This window comes from Platalea leucorodia (genome assembly GCF_965183815.1).
Source record: "Platalea leucorodia genome assembly, chromosome: 1".
NCBI classification, from domain to species: domain Eukaryota; kingdom Metazoa; phylum Chordata; class Aves; order Pelecaniformes; family Threskiornithidae; genus Platalea; species Platalea leucorodia.
In genome coordinates, this window is record NC_138823.1 from 167,672,053 (window position 1) to 167,689,405 (window position 17,353).

Consider the following 17,353-nt stretch of genomic DNA (forward strand, 5'->3'; position numbering starts at 1 on the left):
GGGGGGTCTCAGTAGCCCTGTACCCACGTGTTGTGAGCATGGAGGGTCTCGGCAGCCATCCAACTCGTGTCATGAGCGTGGGGGGTCTCAGCAGCCCTCTACCCACATGTCCCAAGCGCAGAGGGTCTCAGCAGCCGCGTACCTGTGCGTCACAAGCACGGGGGGGGGGGGGGGGGGGGGGTCTCTGCTGCCGTGCACCCCCGTGTCACCAGCACAGGGCAGCCGGGCCCTCGGCAGCTGTGTGCGCACGTGTCATGAGCACGTGCGGCCTCAGCCACCAGCAACCCTGTGCCCACGTGTCACGAACGTGCCGGGTCTCAGCAGCCGCGCACCCATGTGTCACGAGCACGGGGGGGGTCTCGGCGGCCCTGTGCACATGTAGAACGAGCATGTAAGGTCTCAGCCGTCCTTCCCGTCCCGTCCCCCCCCCCCGCCCCGCCAGGCACGGGGCTCTGGAGCTGGCCGCTGGCCCCAGGGAGCTGGCAGGCTGTCCCTGTGCTGTCTCGGGGAGGCTGAGCGTCGCCGGCCGTGGTGGCCGTGTCCTCCCCTGCCCCTGCCACCCCCGGGGGGGCCCCGTGGCCGGCAGTGACCTCTGTCCCTGGCCAAGGCTGGCTGCGGGTGCCCACGGCGTCACGTGGAGCGGGCACCAGCGGGGCCACCGGAGCAGAGCCGGGAGCAGCCGCGGCGCCGGACGGAGGGATGGACGGACAGACGGACAGGTGGGCAGGGGGAGGCATGGGTGCTCAGGGTGCCACCGGGACCTTCACCCCCGACAGCCTGGCGCTGGGTGCCCCGGGTGTCGGTGGGGATACGGAGGTGACCCCGCCGCGGGGGCCGGGAGTCCCCGTCCCACCTGGGCATGGACTGGTGTCCTGGTCCCTGCGCCCTGGGCCCAGGTGGCCCAGTCCCACGTGGCCCAGTCCCAGGTGGCAGTTTCCAGTGTCCCAGTCCCAGGCATCCCTGTCCCAAGTGTCCCTGTTCCCAGTGTCCCTATCCCAGGTGACCCAAGTGTCCCAGTCCCACGTTTCCCACTCCCATAGGTCCCAGTCTCAAGTCCCAGTTCCCACTGTCCCTATCCCATGTGTTCCAGTCCCAGGTGTCCCTGTTCCCAATATCCCAGTCCCAGCTGATCCAAGTGTCCCAATCCCAGGTGCCCCAGTCCCATATGTCCCTGTCCCAGGTGGCCCAGTCTCAGGTGTCCCCATCCCAGATGTCCGAGTCCCAAGTGTCCCAGTCCCAGGTTTCCCAGTCCCAGATGTCCCTGTTCCCAGTGTCCCAGTCCCAGGTGACCCAGGTGTCCCAGTCCCAGGTTTCCCATGCCCATAGGTCCCAGTCTCAAGTCCCAGTTCCCACTGTCCCTGTCCCATATGTCCCTATCCCAGGTGTGCCAGTCCCACGTGTCCCATTCCCATGGGGACTCAGGTGTCCCTGTCCTAGGTTTCCCAGTCCCAGGTGTCCCTGTTCCCAGTATCCCAGACCCAAGTGTCCTTGTTCCCAGTGTCCCAGTCCCAGGTGACCCAGCTGTCCCAGTCCCATGTTTCCCATTCCCATAGGTCCCAGTCTCAAGTCCCAGTTCCCACTGTCCCTATCCCATATGTTCTAGTCCCAGATGTCCCTGTTCCCAGTGTCCCAGTCTCAGCTGACCTAGGTGTCCCAGTCCATATATCTCTGTTTCCAGTATCCTTATCCCAGGTGACTCAAGTGTCCCAGTCCCAAGTGTCCCTCTCCCAGGTTTCCCAGTCCCAGATGTCCCTGTTCCCAGTATTCCAGTCCCAGGTGTCCCAGTCCCATATGTCTCTGTTTCCAGTATCCCTGTCCCAGGTAACTCGAGTGCCCCAGTCCCATATGTCCCTATCCCAGGTGACCCAGTCTCAGGTGTCCCCATCCCAGATGTCCCAGTCCCAAGTGTCCCAGTCCCAGGTTTCCCAGTCCCAAGTGTCCTTGTTCCCAGTGTCCCAGTCCCAGGTGACCCAGGTGTCCCAGTCCCAGGTTTCCCAGTCCCAAGTGTCCTTGTTCCCAGTGTCCCAATCCCAGGTGACCCAGGTGTCCCAGTCCCAGGTGTCCCGGTCCCAAGTGTCCTTGTTCCCAGTGTCCCAGTCCCAGGTTTCCCAGTCCCAAGTGTCCTTGTTCCCAGTGTCCCAGTCCCAGGTGACCCAGGTGCCCCAGTCCCAGGTGTCCCGGTCCCCGTGTCCAGCTGAGACCAAGGGAACCCCGCAGCTCTGTGCCCTGTGGGGCTCAGCCCACTGACCCCCAGCACCCACCCGGGGGGGCAGGGACCCACAGCAGCCACCGCCGTGCCCGTGGGGTGGGCTGGGTGCAGGGCGGGGTGCAGGGCTGGGTGCAGGGCAGGTTCCCCCCCGCTCCCCCGCAGCAGCAGCAGCAGCAGGTGGCTGGGAGCCCCCCTGGAGCAGTTGCCCACCCCGGCGCTGACCCTGGACCAGGCGACGCTGCGGCACAACGCCGAGCGCATGCGGGAGCGCTGCCGGGCCCTCGGCCTCCGCCTGCGCCCCCACGTCAAGACCCACAAGACGCTGTGAGTGTGTCCCCCCAGCATCCCCCAGTGTCCCCCCCAGCATCCCCCAGCATCCTCCCCAGCATCCCCCAGTGTCCCCCCCAGCATCCCCCAGTGTCCCCCCCAGCATCCCCCAGCATCCTCCCCAGCATCCCCCAGTGTCCCCCCAGCATCCCCCAGCATCCTCCCCAGCATCCCCCAGTGTCCCCCCAGCATCCCCCAGCATCCTCCCCAGCATCCCCCAGTGTCCCCCCAGCATCCCCCAGCATCCCCCAGCATCCTCCCCAGCATCCCCCAGTGTCCCCCCAGCATCCCCCAGCATCCTCCCCAGCATCCCCCAGTGTCCCCCCAGCATCCCCCAGCATCCTCCCCAGCATCCCCCAGTGTCCCCCCAGCATCCCCCAGCATCCTCCCCAGCATCCCCCAGTGTCCCCCCAGCATCCCCCAGTGTCCCCCCAGCATACCCCCAGCAACCTCCCAGCATCTCTCAGCATCTCCCCATCCTCCCCTCCAAAATCCCCCCAACATTCCCCCAGCTTTCCCCTCACCTTCCCCACCAGCATCTCCCCCCTCATCCCTGCAGCATCCTCCCAGTATCCCTCCCACCATGCCCCCATCCTCCCCCTCAGCACCCCTCAACTTCCCCCCCAGCATCTCCCCACCTTCCTCCCCAGCACCCCCCACCTCTCCCCAGTATCCTCCCAGCATCTCCCCAGCACTCCCCCATCTTCCCCCCCAGTATCCCTCCACCTTCCTCCCCATCATCCCCTCACTATGCCCCCAGCAAACCCCCAGCATCCTCCCAACATCCCCCCACCTTCCTCTCCACCATTCCCCCCAGCATCCCTCCAGCATCCTCCCAGTATCCCTTCCACCATCCCCCTATTCTCCTCCTCAGCACTGCCACCTTCCCCACCGGTATCCCCTCAGCAACCCCCCAGTACCCCCCAGCATGCCCCCCACCTTCCTCTCCAGCATCCCCCTAGCACCGCCTCATGCCCCATCTTCCCCCAGCACCTTCTCCACAACCCCCCCAGTATCCCCCCAGCATCCCCCTGTTCTCCTCCTCAGCACTCCCACCTTCCCCACCAGTATCCCCCACCTTCCTCCCCAGCACCCCCCAGCATCCCCCCTCCACCCCAGCACCCCCCCAGCACCCCCTCATCCCCTATCCTCCCCAGAACCCCCCCAGTATCACCCCACAGACCCCATTCTCCTCCCCAGCACCCCCACCTTCCCCACCAGTATCCGCCCACCTTCCTCCCCATCACCCCCCAGCACCCCTCCAGCATCCCCTCATCCCCCATCCTCCCCAGAACCCACCCAGTATCCCCCCAGTACCCCCCATTCTCCTCCCCAGCACCCCCACCTTGCCCACCAGTATCCCCCACCTTCCTCCCCAGCACCACCCAGCATCCCCCAGCACCTCCCAGCACCTCCTCATCCCCCATCCTCCCCAGAACCCACCCAGTATCCCCCCAGTACCCCCCATTCTCCTCCCCAGCACCCCCACCTTCCCCACCAGTATCCCCCACCCTCCTCCCCAGCACCCCCTCATCCCCCCCCAGCACCCCCTTAGCATCCCCCCAGCACCCCCTCATCCCCCATCCTCCCCAGAACCCCCCCAGTATCCCCCAGCACCCCCATTCTCCTCCCCAGCACCCCCACCTTCCCCACCAGTATCCCCCACCCTCCTCCCCAGCACCCCCCAGCATCCCCTCACCCCCCACCCCAGCACCCCCTTAGCATCCCCCCCCCCCCCAGAGAAGGTGCCATGCTGGCGACGGGCGGCACCCGCCGCGGCATCGTGGTCTCCACCTTGGCCGAAGCTCGCTTCTTCGCGGCGGGGGGCTTCGATGACATCCTCTACGCCTACCCGCTGCCGGCGGGGCGGCTGGAGGAGTGCGCCGCCCTGGCCCAGCGCCTTCGCGCCTTCCAGCTCCTCCTCGACGCCCCCCGGGCCTTGGCCCTCCTGCGCCGGCGCCCGCTGCCCGCCGGCAAGCGCTGGCTCGTCTGGCTCAAGCTCGACTGCGGGAACGGCAGGGGTAGGTGACCCCCCCCCCCCACCCCCCACCAAAAAAAAAAGCCCACCCGCAACAACCCCACCAGCGCCTGGGGTGCCGCGGGGCGGGGATGGGGTACCACCCTCGCCATGGGTGTTCTCCCCCCCCCCAGGGGTGGGTGCTCCATGTCCCCCCCCAGCAGCTCAACCGGGACGGGGGATTCAAGCCCCCCGTCCCAAAAACACCAAGTCATTATTCAAGGGCGCTCCGCTGGGGAAGGACGCTCGTGCCCACCGACCCCGAGCCCCCAGAGCCCCCAGTTCAACCAGGACTGGGGCATCTAAGACCCCCTCCCCCCCCCCCCCAAATCGTTATTCAAGGGCGCTCCATGGGGCAGAGGTGCCCCATAGCCCCCCACCCCCATGATGGGGTATTTAACCCCCCCCACCCCAACCCCCCCTTCACCCACCCACCCCAGGGGTGCGCCATGGCGGGGGGACGCCCCACCAGGACGGGGAATTTAAGACACCCCCCCCCAAAAAAAGTCACAATTCGAGGACGTGCCATGGGGCAGAGGTGGCCCAGAGCCCCCAGGATGGGACATTTCGCCCCCCCCCCCAGGACACTCCATGGGGGGGTGATGCCCCCCAACCCCCCATCGTCTCCCCAGGGGCCCCTGAGCCCCCCACCCAGCACCCACGCTCAGACCCCCCTCCCAGCCGGCGTGCGGCCCACGGACCCCGCCGCCATGTCGCTGGCCCGGGCCATCGCCCAGGACGCCCCGGAGGAGGTGACGCTGGTCGGGGTCTACGCTCACTGCGGGGACACCTACGGCTGCCGCGACGTCCCCGCCATCCAAGCCATCGCCCGGGCCACCGCCATCGCCGTGCTCGACTTTGTCACCGCGTGAGTGGCCCAAACTCGGGGAGGGGCAGAGTTAAGGGGATTTGGGGGGGGGGGGGGGTTGGCCACCCTGGGGTGTCCCCCACCCCCCATAAAACCCGGCGGCTGGTTGGAAATGCAAATCGCCCCCATAAAAGGGGGCCCTACAAAGCCCCCCCGGGAGGCGGAGGAGGATGCTGGCGGCTCCGGTCACCTTTGATGTGGTTTGGTGGCCGGTTGTGACCGGTGTCATTGTCCCTTCCCCCTCGTCACCCTTTTATCCCAGCGGGGTTTTGCATCCTGGAGGGAATTGCTGCCGGATGGCTCCCACTGGCGGGGGGGGGGGGGGTCAGTGGGGTCCCCCCCGGGACCCCCATCCCCTGTGCGTGGGGCCGTGCGCCCCTGGGGATGCGTCCTGGGGGTCCCCGCTCCCGCCCCCGCTGGTTGCGGCACCATTTTGCAATGGGGAAACTGAGGCACACGGGGAAACCTGCTGCCCCCCCCCCCAGTTTCCCCCCAAAGTTGGGGGGCTGCTCTGCCCCCACCCCACCCCGCTGCGCCCCATGGCACCCCCTCGCCACGTGGCCTTTGAATGTGGGGGGGGGGCAACACATCTGCGTGGCTCGGACACATCTGGGAAGAACTTGGGCACATCTGGGGTTCCCCTGGAACATCTGGGGGGGTCCCCCAGCACGGCTAGGGGTGCCCTGGCACAGCTGGGGGGGCTCTCAGGCACATCTGGGGATGGTCCCAGGCACACCTGGAGGGTGCTCGGGCACATCTGGGGGCGGTCCAGGAACATCTGGGGGGCTCAGGCACATCTGGGGGGGCTCTGGCATACTGGGGGGGTGGGGTTCGAGCACATCTAGGGGCTCCTGCGCACATCTGGGGGGGGCTCTGACACATCAGAGGGGGCCCCTGCAACGTCTGGGGGCGTTTTAACACATCTGGGGAGCTCTCCAGCTCATGTGGGTGGATCTCAGGCACATCTGGGGGCTCCCGAGCACATCTGGAGGTGCCCTGGCACATCTGGGGGGGCTTGGCATACCTCGGGGGGGCTCCCAGACACATCTGGGAGTGCTTTAAAACATCTGGGGGGGATCTCCAGCTCATATGGGTGGATCTCAGGCCCATTCGGGAATGCCTGGGCACATCTGGGGGTGGTCCCGGCCACATCTGGAGGGGTGCTCTGGCATATCTGGGGTGGGCAACCTGCCTTGAGTGTTTGGGGGGGGGTGTCTCTATTGCATCTGGGGGGGGTCTCTGGCACATCTGGATGGCATCCAGGCACATCTGGCTGGCTCCCCAGCACATCTTGGGGTCCTCCTGGCACACTGTGGCGGGGGGGGTGTGTCTTTCACATCTGGACGGCTCCCTTGAACATCTGGGAGAGGCTCCCTGGCACATTTGGGGCTCCCTGGGGCATCCCCACCTCCGGTCCCTCTCCTGGGGTGCCCAGAGGTGATGGACCCACCTCCAGTCCCACTCCCATGGCACCTGGGGGTGATGGACCCACCTCTGGTCCTGCTCCTGTGGCACCCAAGGGTGATGGCCCCACCTCTGCTCCCACTCCCATGGCACCTGGGGGTGATGGATCCACCTCTGGTCCTGCTCCCCATGGTGCCCAGGGGTGATGGACCCACCTCTGGTCCTGCTCCTGTGGCACCAGGGGTGATGGATCCAGCTCTGGTCCCGCTCCTGTGGCACCCAAGGGTGATGGCCCCACCTCTGCTCCCCCTGCCACGGTGCCTGGGGGTGATGGACCCGGCTCCAGTCCTGCTCCTGTGGCACCAGGGGTGATGGCACCAGGGGTGATGGCCCCAGCTCTGGTTTCCATGGTGCCCAAGGGTGATGGCCCCACCTCTGCCCCCCGTCCCACGGTGCCTGGGGGTGATGTCCCCCCCCAGCCATGCCCCGGCCGCTCAGAGGGTCCCGTGTGCCGGCAGGCTGCGGCAGGCGGGCGTGCCGTGTCCCCAGGCCAGCATCGGCTCCACGCCGTCCTGCAGCCACCCGGTGCCGGAGATGGCCCAGCTCACCGAGCTCCACCCGGGCAACTACCTCTTCTACGGTGAGTGGGTCAGGACCCCCCCCCAAACGCTGGTGGGACCCCAGGGTGGGACGCACCCCCACCCTGGGCTGGGCACCCTCTTCTCCCAGACCTTCAGCAGACCCAGCTGGGTTCCTGTCGCCCGGAGGAGGTGGCCATCCGCGTCCTGACCAGGGTCATCGGTCACTACCCCCACCGCAAGCAGCTGCTGGTGGATTGCGGCTGGGCAGCCCTCAGCCTCCACGGCCGGGACCAGGCGCCCGTGGGCTGCGCCGCCATCGAGGGGCACCCCCAGCTCAGGTGAGGGCCGCGGGCGGGGACGGGGACACAGGCACGGGCGGGGACGGGGACACAGGCACGGGCGGGGACGTGACGGCGTGTCCCCGCAGGCTGGTGGGGCTGACGCAGGAGCACGGGCAGGTGGAGGCCATCGATGGACAGTTGGATTTCGAGCGCTTCCCGTTGGGCAGCATCCTGGCTCTCATCCCCTTCCACGTGAGTACCCGCCCCGCCCCGCCCTGCCACGCCCCGCCACGCCCCAGCCACGCCCGGCTCAGCATCCCTACCCACCGCAGGCCTGCGCCACCGCCGCCATGCACCCCGTCTACTACGTCCACGCCGAGGGGAAGGTGGTGGAGCTCTGGCACCCCGTCCGCGGCTGGTAGGGAGGGGAGCAGGGAGCTGCCGGGGCGCTGCGCCCACGCCGAGGCCCTGCGCCCACGCCAGCATCCTGCACCCGCAGCGAGGCCATGCACCCACAGCAGGGTGCTGCACCCATGCCAGGCTGCTGCACGCACGCCGGGGCATTGCACCCATGCTGCGGTCTTGCACCCATGCTGAGATCCTGCACCCACACCAAGATCCTGCACCCACACCAAGGTCCTGCACCCGTGCCAGGGTGCTGCACCCACAGCAGGGTGCTGCACCCATGCCAAGACCATGCACCCGTGCTGGGGTCTTGCACCCACACCAAGATTCTGCACCCACACCAAGATCCTGCACCCATGCCAAAACCACGCACCCGTGCTGGAGTCCTGCACCCATATCGGGCTTCTGCAGCCACACCAGCGTCCTGCACTTGCACCAAGGCCATGCACCCACAGCAGGGTGCTGCACCCACGCCAGGGTGCTGCACCCACGCCAGGGTATTGCACCCATGCTGCGGTCTTGCACCCATGCCGAGATTCTGCACCCACACCAAGGTCCTGCACCCATGTCAGGGTGCTGCACCCATGCCAGGGTGCTGCACCCACAGCAGGGTGCTGCACCCATGCCAAGACCATGCACCCGTGCTGGAGTCCTGCACCCACATCGGGCTTCTGCAGCCACACCAGCGTCCTGCACCCGCAGCAAGGCCATGCACCCACAGCAGGGTGCTGCACCCACACCAGGATCCTGCACCCATGCTGGGACCGTGCACCCACGCCGAGACCCTGCACCCATGCCAAGGTCCTGCACCCATGCTGGAGTCCTGCACCCACACCGGGGTCCTGCACCCATGCGAGGGTCCTGCACCCACACCAATGCCATGGACCCACACCAGGGTGCTGCACCCACGCCGGGGCATTGCACCCATCCTGGGGTCTTGCACCCATGCCGAGATTCTGCACCCACACCAAGATCCTGCTCCCACACCAGGAACATGTACCCACGCCAGCGTCCTGCACCCGCACCGGGGTCCTGCACCCGCACCGAGGCCATGCACGCACACCGGGGTGCTGCACCCACGCCAAAGTCTTGCACCCAAGCCGAGGTCCTGCACCCACACGGAGACCCTGCACCCACGCCGAGACCCTGCACCCACCACGAGACCGTGCACCCACGGTGGGGTGCTGCACCCATGCTGAGCCTGTGCACCCACGCCGAGACCCTGCTGCATCTGCACCAGGGTGCTGCACCCACGCCGAGACCCAGCACCCGTCCCAAGGTCCCGCACCCCTGCCGAGACCCCTGCACCCCGCCGGTGCTGCCCCCCCGCCCCACCCCCGGGTCAATAAAGCCGCTTTTCCCCATTTCCAGGCACTTTTGCCCCGGGGCAGGAGGGCACCGGCCGCGGGGAGGTGGCGGCGCGGGGGGGGAGGGACCCAGTTCGGACCAGTCCGGTCCCAGTCGAGCCACTGGGCTGGCCCGAAGCGGACCCGAAGCGGACCCGAGCCCAGCCGAGCCGGGAGGGGGCGGAGCTCCGCGCGTAGCCACGCCCCGCCGCCGCTCTCAGCCAATAGCGAAGCGCCCCGCCCTGCCCGGCCCGGGGCGAGCCTCGCCCAGGCGAAGCGGACCGGAGCGAGCCGAGCCGAGCCGAGCGGAGCCGAGCGCAGCCGGACCGGACCGAGCGGAGCCGAACCGAGGCGGAGCCGGACGGGACCGGAGCGGATCGGAGCCGTTCGGAGCGGATCGGAGCCGTTCGGAGCGGATCGGAGTCGTTCGGAGCCGTTCGGAGCGGATCGGAGCCGTTCGGAGCGGATCGGAGCCGTTCGGAGCGGAGGGAGCGGGTGCCGGGGCCCGGCCCGGGTCTGGGCGATGCGGCGGGGCCGGGCGGTGCTGCGGCTCCCGCTGCTGCCGCCGCCGCCGCCCCCGGGGCCGCTCCTGCTCCCGCTGCTGCTGCTGCTGCTGTGCCCGGTGCGGGCGGGGCCGGGCCGGGCCGGGGGGGGACGGGGACGGGGACGGGGACGGGGACGGGGACGGGACGGGACGGGACGGGACGGGACGGGGGTCCCCGCTGCAGCCCCGGGAGCCGCCGGGCCGCCCCCGCCCCCGGGCCGCTCCGCTTCGCTTCACGGCTTTTTGTTGTCTTTGGTTTGGTTCGGTTTCTTTTGTTTTCTTTTTATTTCGTTTTATTTTATTGTGTTTTAGTTTAGGTTCGTTTAGTTCGGTTTAGTTCATTTTATTTCCTTTTCTTTCATTATTTTTTAAATTTTATTTCGTTTTATTTCTATTTTGGTTTACTCTGTTTCATATTTTTCCACTTTTTATTTCACTTTATTTCACTTTATTTCGCTTTATTTCACTTTATTTCTTTATTTCACTTATTTAACTTTACTTCACTTATTTCACTTCACTTTATTTCACTTTATTTCACTTTATTTCACTTTATTTCTTTATTTCACTTTATTTCTTTATTTCACTTTATTTCTTTATTTCACTTTATTTCACTTATTTCACTTTATTTCACTTTATTTCTTTATTTCACTTCACTTATTTCGCTTTACTTCACTTTTTACTTCACTTTATTTCACTTCACTTCACTTCATCTCACTTCGCTTCGTCTCGCTTCCCTTCTTTTTCCTTCCTTTCCTGCCGACCCCGTTTCTTTCCCCCTCCGTTTCACCCCTTGCTCCCCCCCGGCTGCGGATTCCCTTTTCTTTCCATCCCTTTTATTCCATTTTCCGCTTTCGTTTCTCTTCGTGCTTCCTCCCCCCGCCCCCGTCACCCCGCCGATGGGGGGGAGCCGGCCCTCGCCCCCCGCCGCGCCCCGGGCTGCCACGGCGGGGCCTGGCGGGGGGCAGCGCGGAGGGGAAACTGAGGCAGGGCCCCCCCCTCCGTCCCCGCAGGTGCCGGGGCGCGGCGGCGGGTGCGGGAGGACGACGGCGGCGGCGGGGTGCTGCACCCCCTGTCCCCCCGGCTTCGGCGGCACCGAGCCCTGCGGCCACGCCGACGCCTGCTGCCAGCCCTGCGCCCGCGGTGAGTACCCCCACCCCGCGCCCCCCGGCCGCACCGTGCCTCAGTTTCCCCATCCGTGGCTCTGGGGCGCATCGCAGCGGGAAATCGGGGTGCGGGGGGCACCCACCATGCAGCACCCCAACGTATTTGGGGTCCGTGTCCCCCACCCCCCCGCCACCCCGCAATCCGCCCCGGGACACTGAGGCGGGGGCGGGGAGGGAGCGGGGCGCCCCTAACCTCCGTCCCCGTAGCCGAGGACCCGGAGCGGACGGAGGGGGCCCCCCCCGGGGAGCCGGTGACGGGGGACCCCTCGCCCGTCACCCCCGAATTCCTGCCGCCGCCGCCCGAGGCCGGCGGCAAGGACATCATCCCGGTCTACTGCTCCCTCCTGGCCGCCGTGGTGGTGGGGCTCCTCGCCTACGTGGCCTTCAAGTGGTAGGTTTGGGGGGCACCCGGGGGGCGCGGGGGTGGCGGGGCCCGGGGTGACCCCCGGCCCCGCGGGCAGCTGGCACACGTGCAGGCAGAAGCGGCAGCTGGCCAAGGCGCGGGCAGGGGACGTGGGGGCGGCCCCCGAGGGGGAGAAGCTGCAGAGCGACAGCGGGGTCTTCCTCGACACCCACAGCCTGCAGGAGCCCCACCAGCCCGGCAAGGGTGAGCACCCGGCGACGGGCTTCGGGTGGGGGGCACCCATCCCGGGCCGGGGGGGGGGGGTTTGTCCCCCGATGTCATCGGGAGCGGGGTGGGGAGCACCCGTGGGAGCATCTGGATGGGGTTGGGGGGCTCTAGGGAGCACCCAGGTGGGTTTGGGGTGTCACCATGGCCCGGGGAGCATCCGGATGGGTTGGGGAGCGTCCCTACCTTGGGGTTCACCTGGGTGGGGGTGGGGAGCACCCAAACGGGGTCAGGAGGCACCCAAATGGGGTCGGGGAATACCTGGATGGGGTCGGGGAGCTCCCATGCCCTGGGGAGCACCCGGATGGGGTTGGGGAGCACCCAGATGGGGTTGGGGAGCACCCAAATGGGGTTGGGGAGCACCCATGCCCCACGTAGCACCCGGATGGGGTTGGGGAGCACCCGGATGGGGTTGGAGAGCACCCAAATGGGGTTGGGGAGCACCCAAACGGGGTCAGGGAGCACCCATGCCCTGGGGAGCACCCAAACAGGGGTTGGGGAGCACCCGGATGGGGTTGGGGAGCACCCAAATGGGGTTGGGGAGCACCCATGCCCTGGGGAGCACCTGGATGGGGTTGGAGAGCACCTGGATAGGGTTGGGGAGCACCCAAATAGGGGTTGGGGAGCACCCAAATGGGGTTGGGGAGCACCCATGCCCCACGTAGCACCCGAATGGGGTTGGGGAGCACCCGGATGGGGTCGGGGAGCACCCGTGCCCCAGGTAGCACCCAAGTTGGGGTCAGGTAGCACCCAAACAGGGTTGGGGAGCACCCACGTGGGGTCGGGGAGCACCCAAACGGGATTGGGGAGCACCCATGCCCTGGAGACCACCCAAATGGGGATCACCTTGATGGGGGTCAGGGAGCACCTGTGCCCTGGGGAGCACCCAAATGGGGGATGGAAAGCACCCAGTCGGGGTTGGGGAGCACCCACGCCCTGGGGAGCATCCAAGCAGGGGTCGGGGAGCACCCAAATGGGGTTGGGGAGCACCCAAACGGGGTCGGGGAGCACCCATGCCCCAGGGAGCACCCGGATGGGGTCGGGGAGCACCCGGATGGGGTCGGGGAGCACCCAAATGGGTTTGGGGAGCACCCGGATGGGGTCGGGGAGCACCCATGCCTTGGGGAGCACCTAAACGGGTCGGGGAGCACCCGGATGGCGTTGGGGAGCACCCGGATGAGGTTGGGGAGCACCCATGCCCCAGGTAGCACCCAAATGGGGGTAACGTAGCACCCAGACAGGGTTGGGGAGCACCCATACCCCGGTAAATCTCTCCCTCCCGAGAGCCGGCGACACCTCCGGCACCGAAGCAGCGCCGGGTGCCGGGTGGCGATTTGGGGTGCCGCCCCTGACCCCCAACCCCCGCCCGCAGCCCCCCGCCCCGAGGGGCACCCGTTGAGCGCGGTGCCGCCGCAGCGGCAGGAGGAGCTGGAGCGGCTGCTGGAGAGCGGGGGTCCCGGCGGGGACTGGCGCAGCCTGGCCGCCCGCCTGGGCTTCGGCCCCGACGCCATCGGCGCCTTCGGCCGAGGCCGAGCGCCCACCCGCACCCTGCTCAGCGCCTGGGCCGGCGCCGAGGGGGCCACGCTGGATTCCCTCTGCCAGGCCCTGGCCGCCATCGGCCGGCACGACGCGGCCCGGCGTTTGGCGGGACCGGGGGACGCCACCTCCGCGGTGTGACCCGGCGTCCCCGAGGGCCAGCGGGCCGGGCCGCCGCCGCGTGGGCTCGGCGGCCGCTCCCGGCTCCTCCCGGTTTTTTTAAGTGGGTTTTGTACTTTTTTAGGGGGGTGGGGGGGGGGCCGCGGCCGCGGTGCGGGGACGGTGGCGGAGGGCGGGAGCCTCGGGGACGCGCTGGTCCCGGGGTGGGCGCATTAAATGTGTCACTTGTGTCCCCGGTCTGTCCTCGGGTGTCCGTGTGTCCCCACAGGCACCTGTCCCTGGGATATCTGTCCTCGGGTGTCCGTGTGTCCCCACAAGCACGTGTCCCCGGGATGTCTGTCCTCGGGTGTCCATGTGTCCCCAGGATGTGTCCCCCCAGGTGTCTGTGTGTCCCCGCAAGTGCCTGTCCCCGGGATGTCTGTCCTCGGGTGTCCGTGTGTCCCCAGGAGCTGTGTCCTCAACCATCCATGTGTCCCCAGGATGTCTGTCCCCGGGTGTCCGTGTGTCCCCACAAGCATGTGTCACTGGGATATCTGTCTTTGAGTGTCCATGTGTCCCCAGGATGTCTGTCCCCAGGTGTCCGTCTGTCCCCAAGTGCATGTCCCAGGGATGTCTGTCCTCAGGTGTCCGTGTGTCCCCAGGAGCTGTGTCCTCAAGCATCTGTGTGTCCCCGGGATGTCTGTCCCCAGGTGGCTGTGTGTCCCCACAAGCACCTGTCCCCGGGATGTCTGTCCTTGGGTGGCCGTGTGTCCCCAGGATGTGTCCCCCCAGGTGTCTGTGTGTCCCCGGGATGTGTGTCTTTGGGTGTCCGTGTGTCCCCGGGACGTCTGTCCTTGGGCATCCACATGTGTCCCCAAGCGCGCATCCCTGGGACGTGTGTCCTTGGGTGTCCGTGTGTCCCCCTCCACGCCCATGTCCCCAGGACGTGTGTCTTTGGGTGTCCGTGTGTCCCCGGGATGTCTGTCCCACGTAAGGCCGGCAGGCGGGTGGGTGGCCCTGGGGGGGGGACACCCCCAAAGCGCCAGGTGGCACCGGGGGACGCTGCGTGACGGAAAAGAGCCATTTTCCCACCAAAACGCGCGCAGGCGCCCCCGCCCCGGCGCCGTCACCCCGAAACCCCGGCCCGCTGCCCGCCCCGGGCCTCGCGGGGACGCTGGGGGGGACGGGGGGGTCCCCGAGCGAGAGGGCCACCACGGTGTCCCCACCGCCAGCCCCCCCAGCCGCGCCAAACCCCTCCTGGGGCCGGGGCCGCTGTCGCGTTTTTGTCGTTTTTCTTTTATTTTTTTTTTTTCTTTTTTTTACATAAAAAGTTCCGTAAAAATTGGATAAAGTAAAATGATTTAAGCAGTAAAATCAATCTTATCAACATCGCGCGAGGCCTGCCAGAAATCCGGGGGCAGCCCCGCTCCGCAATATTTACATGAAAACAGATTAAACCTCGCAGAACCAAAAATAAAACCAAGGAAACAACCGGGAAAAAAAACCAAAAAGAAGAACCCCGAAACTATCCGTACAAAGTGTTCCCGTGGTGCCGACACGTCCTGGGCTAAAAGCAAAAAAAAAAACCCCGAAAATTATCAATATATTCACATATACGTTAAAATATAATACAGAGGTTGGTGCCGCACGGGGGGGGCGCGTCCGACAGCGCCGCCGGGGCAGCCGGCGAAGCCCGGCTTGGCAAAGCCCGGCTTAGCAAAGCCCGGCTTTTCCTCCGCGTCGCCCCGGCAGCACAAACTGCCTCACGCTGTAGGGAACAAAGTTTTTCTTCTTTCTTTTTTCTTTTTTTTTTTTTTTTTTTAAAAAAAAAAAAAAAATAAAAGAATAAATTCACAGGTTGGGGGGGGTTTAAAACCGCGAATCCCGGCGGAGGCGGCGGCGGTTACTCCAGGTCCGTGTCTTCTTTGGGTTTGTAGATGGCCCCGAATTTCTGCATGTATTTCTTGATGTACTCCTTCGTCTTGTGCTTGACGTTCTCGTTGCACTCCAGGTCCTCCGGGTTCTTGCAGTATTTCAGCTCCTTGTTCATGACGCCGTGCGTCAGCTGCGGGCAGAGGCAGGGCCGGGATAGCCAGCGGCGTTCCCAAACAGCCGCGGCTCCGGGGCTCTTCGTCCCCAGAGAGTCCCCAAATCGTTCTTCGTATTCCCCAAATATTCCCCAGTGGTCCCCAAATATTCATTATTTCCCAAAAAGTCCCCAAATATTTCCTCTTATTCCCCAAATACTGGCTATTATCCCCCAAATATTGGCTATTATCCCCCAAATACTGGCTATTATCCCCAAATGTTCCCCAAATATTGACTATTATCCCCAAATATTTCCTCTTATTCCCCAAATATTGGCTATTATCCCCCAAATATTGACTATTATCCCCAAATATTCCCTAAATATTGGCTATTATTCCCAAATATTTCCTCTTGTTCCCCAAATATTGGCTATTATCCCCAAATGTTCCCCAAATATTTCCTCTTATTCCTCAAATATTGGCTATTATCCCCAAATATTTCCTATTATCCCCAAATCTTCCCCAAATATTTCCTCTTGTTCCCCAAATATTGGCTATTATCCCCCAAATATTGACTATTATCCCCAAACAGTCCCCAAATATTGGCTATTATTCCCAAATATTGGCTATTATCCCCAAATATTTCCTCTTATTCCCCAAATATTGGCTATTATCCCCAAATATTCCCCAAATATTGACTATTATCTGCTAATATTCCCCCAATATTGGCTATTATTCCCCAAATATTTCCTATTATCCCCAAACAGCCCCCAAATATTGGCTATTATTCCCAAATATTGACTATTATTCCCCAAATATTGACTATTATCTGCAAATATGCCCCCAATATTGGCTATTATTCCCCAAATATTTCCTATTATCCCCCAGTATTGGCTATTATCCCCCAAATATTTCCTATCATCCACAAATATTCGCCCAATATTGGCTGTTATCCACCAAATATTGACTATTATCCCCAAATCTTCCCCAAATATTGGCTATTATCCCCTAACAGTCCCCAAATATTGGCTATTATTCCCAAATATCGGCTATTATCCCCCAAATATCGACTATTATCCCCAAACAGTCCCCAAACATTGGCTATTATTCCCAGATACCGGTTATTATCCCCCAAATATTGACTATTATCCCCAAGTCTTCCCCAAATATTGGCTATTATCCCCCAAATATTGACTATTATCTCCAAACAGTCCCCAAATACTGGCTATTATTCCCAAATATTGGCTATTATCCCCTAAGTATTGACTATTATCCCCAAGTCTTCCCCAAATATTAGCTATTATCCCCCAAATATTGACTATTGTCCCCAAACAGTCCCCAAACATTGGCTATTATTCCCAAATATCAGCTATTATCCCCCAAATATTGACTATTACCCCCCAACAGTCCCCAAATATTGGCTATTATTCCCAAATATCAGCTATTATTCCCCAAATATTGGCTATTATCCCCTAACAGTCCCCAGATACTGGCTATTATTCCCAAATATTGGCTGCTGTTGCCCTGTTATTCCTCCGACGTTGCCATTTCCCTCCCCTTCCCCGGCCAGAGGAGCCGGCAGCAGGGGTGCCACGCGCCCCGCGCCGCCCCGCGCCGCCCCGCGCCGCGTCACCTTGCGCGCCAGGTGTTTGAAGTCCTCGGTGGTGGTGATGCGCCCGACCTTGCAGTCGGGTTTGCGGTAGGGGTTCAGGCACTGCACGATGAACTGCGACATCTGCGGGAGAGGAGACCTGGATCCGGCCCTGCCCTCCCTCACCGGCCCCGCGGGGACGTGTCCCCAAGGAGCCGGTGACCCCCGGACCCGGGGGGGGGGGACGCCCCCGTGTCCCCGAGCAGCGGGGTCCCCCGCTCCGGCGTCACATCGCCCGCAGGGGACGGTGAACCCCGACACCCCCTG

General features: G+C 64.3%; 3 protein-coding genes across 4 annotated transcripts in view; 2 read left to right on the plus strand and 1 right to left on the minus strand.

Moving 5' to 3' along the window:
• Positions 1-699: 699 nt before the first annotated feature.
• On the plus strand, positions 700-8,109 carry LOC309586790 (D-serine dehydratase-like; the record flags this gene model as incomplete). Its single annotated transcript, XM_082304289.1, has 8 exons — positions 700-719; positions 2,384-2,533; positions 4,277-4,557; positions 5,235-5,421; positions 7,344-7,465; positions 7,555-7,744; positions 7,834-7,939; positions 8,020-8,109. 8 exons carry the CDS (start codon positions 700-702, stop codon positions 8,107-8,109), a joined length of 1,146 nt encoding a protein of 381 aa, XP_082160415.1.
• Positions 8,110-9,961: 1,852 nt separating this feature from the next.
• Positions 9,962-13,450, plus strand: LOC309597519 (death domain-containing membrane protein NRADD-like; the record flags this gene model as incomplete). Its single annotated transcript, XM_082327004.1, has 5 exons — positions 9,962-10,060; positions 10,993-11,122; positions 11,353-11,536; positions 11,607-11,752; positions 13,146-13,450. The coding sequence occupies 5 exons, from the start codon at positions 9,962-9,964 to the stop codon at positions 13,448-13,450; spliced, it is 864 nt and encodes a 287-aa protein (XP_082183130.1).
• Positions 13,451-14,710: 1,260 nt separating this feature from the next.
• Positions 14,711-17,353, minus strand: part of SETD2 (SET domain containing 2, histone lysine methyltransferase) — a gene marked incomplete at its 5' end in the record, with an annotated part of 72,890 nt that continues 70,247 nt past the window's right edge. For both annotated transcript variants that reach the window (XM_082305106.1, XM_082305105.1), the window contains 2 exons: positions 14,711-15,473; positions 17,069-17,170. In XM_082305106.1, coding sequence (XP_082161232.1) covers positions 15,312-15,473; positions 17,069-17,170 — 264 coding nt within the window. In that variant the 3' untranslated portion in view covers positions 14,711-15,311. The remainder of the gene's footprint in view (positions 15,474-17,068; positions 17,171-17,353) is intronic.